This window comes from Pollicipes pollicipes, unplaced genomic scaffold (assembly GCF_011947565.3).
Source record: "Pollicipes pollicipes isolate AB1234 unplaced genomic scaffold, Ppol_2.1 Scaffold_4295;HRSCAF=5057_pilon_pilon_pilon, whole genome shotgun sequence".
NCBI classification, from domain to species: Eukaryota; Metazoa; Arthropoda; class Thecostraca; order Pollicipedomorpha; family Pollicipedidae; genus Pollicipes; species Pollicipes pollicipes.
In genome coordinates, this window is record NW_023596461.1 from 18,010,518 (window position 1) to 18,019,635 (window position 9,118).

General features: G+C 58.9%; 1 protein-coding gene across 1 annotated transcript; it reads left to right on the plus strand.

Moving 5' to 3' along the window:
• Positions 1 to 239: 239 nt before the first annotated feature.
• LOC119097244 (uncharacterized) lies at positions 240 to 8,619 on the plus strand. The gene is made up of 8 exons (XM_037220295.1): positions 240 to 252; positions 881 to 1,015; positions 1,618 to 1,836; positions 2,341 to 2,544; positions 5,577 to 5,786; positions 6,294 to 6,469; positions 6,828 to 8,446; positions 8,610 to 8,619. Exons 1-8 carry the CDS (start codon positions 240 to 242, stop codon positions 8,617 to 8,619), a joined length of 2,586 nt encoding a protein of 861 aa, XP_037076190.1.
• The last annotated feature ends 499 nt before the right edge of the window (positions 8,620 to 9,118 follow it).

Here is a 9,118-nt window from a genome sequence, read left to right on the forward strand (position 1 = left end):
GGTTTATCTGCGGTCGACTGATTAATTATGATCTGCGCATCCGCGATTTATTAATTTCAGTTATGAAGAAATATGAACTAGCGATCACCTGGGGTTTCCGTTTGTCTGGTTTGCGACAGCAAATATGACCCAAATGAGCGAGATAAGATCACTAATTTAAAAAGAAAATCACCCCGCTTAGTCTACATTTTGCCATACGTATGTATATTTTGAATTGTTTAGCCTCCGGTACTCAGACTATGTCAGCGACAGGTCAGCAGTTGATTACTATAACCTGAGCAAGCCCAGATCGTTCAGCTGGCGTGTTTGTCCATCATGTAAGCATCGGCTGTCGTCTCTACGAGCGCATGCCGTGTACGGCTACACTTTATTTGGTTTTCACGCGTTTAAGTCGGCTGTATCCATGCATGCAGCGCATGCAACCCCAATATCATTCCACGACACGAATAAACCGATCTCTTCATGCAACCTGAATTAGTTGATCTGAACAAATAAGATATCTTTCAACACTGCTGTAATCCAAAATCGAGTTTCTGATTGTTTATAGCTGTGTTGTACAGGCAATCATCAGAAATTAACTGAAAACAATAGCAGTTCAATTTTCATGTTTCGACTGCCTGTTAGGAGAGTGTTCTGAAGCCTTTCGCCCGCCGAGAGATTTTCCGTCAGGCCGTCTAGCGGCGCGTGTCGTGACAGCGTAACCGGGCCCCGCAGTCACGGAAGCCGGCGACGCCCCCGCAGTACCAGCAGCCATTGGCCAAGAAGGCTTACCGAGCAGGCTTACTACCCGCCCGCTGAAAGCAATCAGGCGGGCCAGCTCAGCGCCCCTCCCGGCCCGCTCTCCTCCCACAGCGGGACTTAGCTTCGTCCCACGTTGCAGACGCGGCTTTCAACAACAAGAGCGGCGCGTCCGGCGGTGCCGTCGAGCCGTGCTGGGCCAGCCCGTGCGTGAACGACGGCAAGTGTGTGCCGCGCGACGGCCGCTCCGTCTGCGCGTGTTCCGCCCAGTTTGCGGGTGAGTGCCGCCGCGCCGCTGGGCTCGCCAACTTTAGGTCCGGCGCTCACCAGCCGGGCGTGAGGGTTCGCAGCGTGCCGCCGAGCCGACGGCGGCCGGGAAGTAACACTGCAGTCGATCCAGACGGAAAAGTTGGTGATAGTTAACAGGGGCGCTGCCAGGATTTTCCTGAGGGACGGGACCGGATCTCAGTGAGCACGCATCATGCTGATTTAGAACTTTCAGTTGGAAGCGATCTGTGGTGAAACACGAAAAAATCTGTGTCGAAGGAGAGCCTCTCTGGCTCTTTCGTCGGCTGCATCCCTGGTGGCTAAGTTTTGTTTCAGTCTATTATGTTTGGCTTCATTTTCGGACGATCGTTTGGTACAGTTTCAGCTGCCAATGCATTCGTAAGTTGTTGAAAGGTCAAGGAATTGCGTCTTGTTAACTGCCCAGTGTGCGCAGGCAAACAGCCCAATGCAAGTAATTCATGGAACAGAACCTGTGGTGAATGAGGGTTAAATGACAACGGGCCGTAAGTATGCATGTGGCCCCACCATTTTGGGCCTAACCATTCCAGTGCATGCCCGCAGCGTGCGACACAGCCCCCGTGTCGCCGGCAGGCTTGTTCTGCCACATCCCAGCGTGCGAGATGTCGCTGTGCCTGTTTGGCACGTGCGAGGCGACGCCGGCCGGCGTGCGGTGCCACTGTGACCCGCTGCACGAGGGCGAGCGCTGCGAGCGGCGCCGCTCGCCCTGCGCCGACAATCCGTGCCATGGCCGCGGCCTGTGCGCCGAGGCCAACAGCACCTTCGTCTGCCACTGCCACGGCTGGTGGTCGGGTCAGTGGCGCACGTGATGGGCCGGTCCGCCGGTCGACCGGTCACGTGACGTGATCTGCCGGCGGGCGTGGCCGCCCTCCGGGCCGCGCTCCGTGTGATGCGACTGTCAGCTCGTTGGTCGATGTGCCGTACGCGGGACGGACAGCGGAGAGCTGTTGCAAAGCCGGGGCTCGTGCCGCCGGAGCCTGCCTTCTCAGCTGTGAACTGGGATGACGTCATCGCCCGCTTTATGTGATATTCATGCGGGGTAAAGTGATGCCACTCCGGTAAAGATCCGCCTCGTTTACTCAACCGCGTTAGTGGTGTGACGTCAACGACCACGAACGCGGTGTTTGCGTTACGCTGGCGTTGTACAGTGGCGAAGGATTGTGTGATACGTCGGCGTGTGGTGGCGTCATATTATGACGTCCGTTCGTTGCGTCTAGCGTTACGCACGGAAGTTGAGGTTGCACTGTGAGGCCGTGGGCTGGCACATGAACATTCATGGCGGCCTGTGGTGCACAGGACGCCACTGCCAGACCCGGGTGCTGCACATTCCGTACAAGCCACTCAGCGAGCGGATGATCGAGGAGCCGTTCTGGCTGGGCCTCATCACCGTCACGGTCGTCATGGTCGTCATCGGCATCATCTGGTGCATCAAGAAACACTTCGCCGAGAGGATTGAACACTTCTTCGCCGAGGAGATCGAGAAGAGCAAATACTACGGTGGTGAGTTGGCACCAGCAGGTCGCGAATGTAACCAATACAATGTGAAATGAAATTTATTAGAAACGGTAGCCAGGCCCAAAATGGTGGGATCGGTCAAAAATGGTAACTGAATGCCAACAGTCGCCTGGCTCAGAGGAAGAAGGCATCAGTGTAAGGTAAAAACGAAGTGAAAAAGCAAGTCGCTATTACCACAACGAAGTGGATGATGAATCTGACTGATTCGGCTGGTTCAACAAAGCAAAATCTTATCAAACTTGATGTGTTAATAGTTCTGGAGCTGAACTGTCATCATAAATTAAACGTTAAGTATAAGTATTTCATATTTCTGTTCACTCAGGTGACACTCATTAAGTGAAGAGGGTTTCATGCTGCGAATGGTTTTGACAAGACCGACGTGTTTATTTGAAGCTGAACGTATAACACTTCAGTGCGTCTTTGGGCCTGTGCATACTTTTATCGATCTACCTGCATTTAAAATTGAAGTGGAAAAGTCTGACATCAGTGCTGCTTCCACGTTAATGGTCAAGGTGATTCCAATCTTCAGGGTTTCATCACCTCAAACGGCGGAACACCGCGGGGTGCTTGGGAAGACGTGACAGGTTGTGAATGCAAAGGTCTACTGAGGGTAGTTGGTAACAAAAAACGGGTTGGCTGGGATCCTGTCGTTATGTCTAAGTCCCCGAGTCACGCAATCAGGCTTTTAGCTTGATAATCGAAGACAAATGACGGAGCGTTAGGGGCGTCCGGTGGTACGCCCGAAAGGTCAATGGCGATACAAACGCAAAGGTTGCAATATTGGGAAAGCCTGCTGCTCCAGAGGCCTGTGGTGGTCGATTTACGGCGAATGCACTCAGTTATGATACACATTGCATAAAATAGTAGCCCTGTTTTCGTAAGCGACTTGGTGGTTAGATGGCGACCAAATACGTAAAACTGCATATGGCAACCTAGCGCATTTGACATAGTTGGTAAAGGTAGTCGCATTTCTCTGAGGTGTCGAGACCCTTGCTTCTGCGTTTGTGCCCGTAGAACGTCTTCTTGAGAATGCCTCTGTCTGTTTTGTACGTTTGCTGGGTGGACCTTTTACGGTTTCTTCCTTGACTTCTAGGGTCCTCACAGTCTGTGTTTTATTAGTAAGCGGTGCTCGCGACGTACAGCTTGTATTGCGCGCCGCCGCCTGTGCCTCCTGCCTACACTCAACCCTCTGAGATGCGCCGCCCCACTCCGCATAACCGTGTCTGTGCCCTGCCTACACTTCAATCGAAAACTGACCATCACTGGACTACTTCCGCTGTTTTCTCTATCGCCGTACACCCCATAAGTCAGGCACATACCGTGGGCGCAACACTTGATGGGTCAGGCATAGACCGAGGGCGCAACACTTGATGAGTCTTGGATATACCGAGGGCGCAACATTTCATGGGTCAGGCATATACCGAGGGCGCAACACTTGATGGGTCAGGCATATGCCGTTGGCGCGACACTTGATGAGTCTTGCACATACCTTGGCCGCAACACTTGTCCATCGTACATCCTCATGACCTGACCGGGTGTTGCGAAGCTCCCCGCGCGCCTGCCGGACCCGCTGCGGCCATCAACAGCGCGCAGCCGCCGAGCGCTAGCGCGCGGCCTGACGCCAGGGCCAGAGGTAACAGCCAGCCGACCAGTGTGGCATTACCGTGCGCACCCCAGTAGCGTCACACAAGTAGGTGTGAGGCGTGTAGGCCAGCACGAACATAGTTCGCTCACAGCTGAAAGTAGTGTGTGCCGTGTGTGCGTTCTTGTGTGCTTGGCGCCGACGCGACACCGTTCTTCCGGTGCAGAGGTGCTGCGTAGACGTAAAGCTCTAGCGTGGTTAGCTCCCAGCAATACCGGCCAATTATGGGCGGGGTTGGATAGAAGACTTGGGGTTGGATAGAAGATTGGCGTGCGCGCCGAACAGACCACGTGCTCAGTTTTTTTAACGGAAATTTTCGAGCAGCTGATCTGCATTGCGTGAAGTGTGCTATTCCGTTTGAAAGTATCATGATCGGTGCTTCTCTCAGACACCTCCCGACAGTTTGTTGATATTTCTGAAGGCAGCTGACAGCGCACGCATTTGAGACGCTCCTGTGGCCTGGGGACAGCTGTTGTAGTTGTAGGCATGGATGGCTTGCGAAATACGTAAGATCTTGGTATCATGTTCATCCGTCCGAATTTTGATCTAGCGGTTTTTCAAGAAAAGATAACAGTACACAGTTGTCATCTGATTTGAGATGCTTTCAAGGCGTTGTATAGCATACAATAATTTTATATTACAATTGGATGCAATGTTCAGTTGATCACGTCTTTCCTTTCACGGACAGGGACGTTGTCAGGCAGCTCGTGATTTCCAAATGAATCGCGTGCTGTTTCTTGCTGGTAACATGATGCATCACGTAGAACATAAACAGCATGGTGCCAGCACTGCGATGATGCTCATATATAAACACGAATATATGTACGCACGCTTGACGCTCTCGCCCGGACATATCGGAAGCACAGTTCACATGGACCTATGTACCCACACAGATAAAATGACGTTCAGTGCCTCAGCATTTGGCCTCAGTGCACGCGAGTGCGCTCTGGCGTTTCTGTATCGTTTATCGTCGCCAAACTTGCAGATGGGTGCTCTGAGCCTGAACTTGTACTTTACGTCTGCGTCTCGCACAAACATTGCTTGCAGAAAGCGAGCGCATTCCTGCCGCGGTGTGGAAGATCAGGGTGTCAACGTTTAAGGCCGTCGTCTTGCGCACTGCCAGCGCAATGACAGAAACTGGTTATCTTACGCCGATTGTCGTGTCCTACACAACATGCATGCGGAGGAAATAACCCGCTGATCACGGCTACAATAAAAGCAGGCTCGTGTATAACTCCAGGAGTCAGGTTTGTCGGCCACGTACTGGTCGAGTAGCCCCGCCCGGTAGCAGCGACGTAGCCCTGGTCGTGTAGCGCTGTGCGGCGCGCCAGCCTCGGCCACCGTCCGTGCGCTGACGGCCGCGCGCCGCCCCTAGGCTACATCCCGTCGCCGCATGCGTCGCACGCGCTACTGCGCGACTCTCCGGCCAGCTCGCCGCCGCCGCAGCGCAGCTTCCTGCAGCGGCTTAGCCTGCGCAAGACCTCGCGCGTCTCGCTGCTGTCGCTCTCCTCCGTGGCGTCGTCGCCCGGCCACGACCTGCGCCGCAGCGTCGAGGACTTTTTCCGCGCGCCGCTCAAGCGCAGACGTAAGTGAGGCGACGCCGACGGCCGGGGCCGCGCGCTCGCCCCGCCCCGTCCCGGCGCGACCCGGCACGGCGCGGCGCGGGGGAGAGGTGGCGAGGTGAGGTCAGGAGAGAGGTGGCGAGGTGAGGCCGGCTGCCGGCGCAGCAGCGGCGGTTGGCAGCGGCGCAGGTACCTGTGGTCAGCTCGGGTAGTGTTGTCGCTACTGTTTGGTGCCTGGATTTAGTAGGGTGCCTTTTCTTGTGTATGGCAGGCCAACCTGGTCCAAGGCGCATTTGGCTCATGACCGCCTGCAATATGCCGGCCGCCAGCTATAACAGACTGCGCTCCACACTAAATGTCTGCCAGTGCCGGTCATAAATTACCAAAACATGCGATATGGATCCCCGCTTGCAGCCGACAAGGATGTCCGTTCTGAGCTTGATTTGCTTACGTCTGACTGCAAATGGGCGGCTGGCTGTGTCGGGACCGGCCGGCGGCCTCGTGCATTGACCCCGCCCGGCCGCGCGCAGGCTCGCGCTCGCCGCTGGGCTGTCCCTACTACAAGCGTAACTCGTCGGCGGAGTCGCACGAGCTGGACGTCGAGTCGCGGGGCATCCTGCGTGGCCTGGTGACGCCGCGCGACCCGCTCAGCGAGCGCAGCAGAAGCTACGAGGAGTTCATCCAGCTGGCCGAGATGAAACTCGGGGTGAGACGGGCGCTGCGGCTTTGCGCCGGTAGCTGGCGAGAGCCTTCGCATCTGGGGGGGGGGGGGGGGGGGGGGGGGGGGGGGGGGGGGGGGGGGGGGGGCGTCGCCACGCGACACAGACTCTTGGCGCTTATGATTCACTCCGTTGATCGTCAGTTGTCGGTGTACTGGCGGGTTCGATACCAGTTTTATCGCGTTTAAGAGCAATTTGGTACACGAGTTCGATATCTAAAACAACATCAGGTCTCTGCGTATATGTGACCATCGTTAGGGATTGAGTACAGAGATGCTTGCTGTTCGTGACCCAATCTGTCGATCGTTAAGCATCAATGAGCTGGAATACCGGTGTTCACCCCAGGACCAGCGGAAGAGAGGACCGCAGTCAGTGGACGACACGGCGCTGGCTGACACCTCGTTCCATGACATCATGGGCAGCAAGTTTGACAAGCGCGTCAAGTTCGCGTCGCTCATGTCGCACGTGTCGCGCGACATGATGACCTCGTCCGGCTCCGACCTGAGCTGTGTCAGCGAGGCCAGCTGCAGCTACAAGCCACAGAGCCTGCTGGGCGGCCAGTCGCGGCGATCGCTCTCGTTCAAGCGGCGTGGCCGGGCTTTGGCCTGCGTGCCGCCCGACGACGCCGTGGAGACGACGTCGACGGGCTCTGACCTGACGCCGGACGCCGTGCGCCGCTCGGCGCTCATCCAGTCGCTGTCGACACCCTCGTCGCCGCGCCACCGGCCCATCGCCAAGATCACGAGCGCCGACAGCATCCTGTCGATGCTGCGCGGCTGGGCCAACGGCCGCTCCGTCTCGACGCCGTCCAGTCCGGCCAACTCGGACCACGGCGACGAGGCGCCGCTGGCCAACGGACCCTCGTCGCCGGGCGCCGTCGCCGCCGCCGAGAAGACCGCCGCCAACAGCCTCGAGATCCCCGTGTACGCTGGCGGCAACGGGAAGAACGGCGGCGCCGTCTCGGCGCAGTCGGTGACGCTCGAGATCCCCAGCCACGACTACCGGTGCCTCTCGCCCATCACGGAGGTGCCGACGCCGTCGCCGTCGCCGCTGCCGACGCCGATCCGGATGGCGCGCCACCCGATCCATATCCACCTGGAGCACCGCGTGTCGGACATGGACTCGGACGCGTCCACCACCATGTCCATGTCGGGCAACGAGCAGTCGCGCACCAGTAGCGCTTCCCTGGACATCAACGCTGACGCCAGCAACCGCACGCCGTCGCCGACGTTCAACCGAAAATACAGCTGCAACTTCCCCATCCCGATGGTGATCATCGAGACGACCAACACGTCGCCGGAGAGCGAGGAGCTGCCGTTGCCGGTGACGCCGCCTGCGCCGCCGCCATGCCCGCCGGCTATCATAATCTCGGAGGAAGACGGTGACGCGGAGGGCAGCCCGCCGCCGCCGACCTCGCCACCGACACCGTTGCCGCCGCCGCCCCCACCGCCGTTGACGCCACTGGAGGTGACGGTGCCGTCGTTCACGTTCCTGGCGGCCTCGCCGACAGACGACGCGCCGCTGACGCCGCTGGCGCCGCCTGTCGTCGGCGAGCGTAAGCTGAGCGCGCCGCACGCACTCAGCATGCTCCGCAAAACGCCATGCCTGCGCGAGGCGAGCCGCGCCGACTCGCTGGAGCTTCAGTCGCGTCCTGGCCGCCAGCTGTCGCGCAACATGAGCGAACAGGACTCGGACACGGACAGCACGCGGCACACGAGCGGTCTGCTGCTGGCGCCGTTCGCGCCGGACGCGGCGCACAGCAACTCTGAGTCCAATTTGAGCTCGTCCGGCTACAGCTCGGCCTACAGCCCGGCGCCGTCGCGTTGCTCGTCCACCAACCCTCTGGTGGAGGAGACGGGCACCGCGCCGCGGCGGCCGGCTCTGCTCCACCAGGCCACGCTCGAAGACGACTCGGCGCTCGGCAGCAACGACGACTGCCTGTCGACGGACCCCGAGATGCCACGGCCCGAAGCGCTGCCACCGCCGCCGCCACCACCGCCGCCGCCACCGCCGCCGCCCGTGCCGCCGCCGCCGCCGCAAATCGTAGTGCACCCGCCGCCGGCACTGCCGTCCGACTCATCGCTGGAAGAGCCGCAGCGGCCGAGCCCGGCCTCCTCGCGCTCCGAGTCGCCTCTGAGTGACCGCACAGTGCGCCGCTTCTCGCGCCAGTTCTTCGGCAAGCTGGAACTACCGTGCACCGACTCGGACTGCTTGTACGACTACCCGAGCTCCGAGCGACTAGCGGCGGGCGGTGCGTCGCGCCGCGCCGGCCGCCGCCGCCGCCGCACCGCCGTCAAGTGGCGCAGCGTGCCAACCGTGCCGCCGGAGCGGGCCGCTGCCGCCAACGCCGTCGCCGGCGATGCTCGCCAGAAGACGTGGACGCCGCACACGCACAAGCGGCGCAGCAAGCCGCCGCGCTCCGAGGCCTGGACTTCCTCCAACGAGTCGATTGACCTGACCAGGTGAGGCTGGTGGCGAGGTGGCGTGCTGTGCTGCTCTGCAGGGTGGGGATGCGGGAAATGATTCTGGGCCATCCTGGGGTTTCCGTGATTGTGTCCATATGCTATGCATTTGCTTTCGTTCCTTTGTTTCCCTCTCCCTTTGCGTACTTGTTTCTGAGCTCGCGCCATTCACGT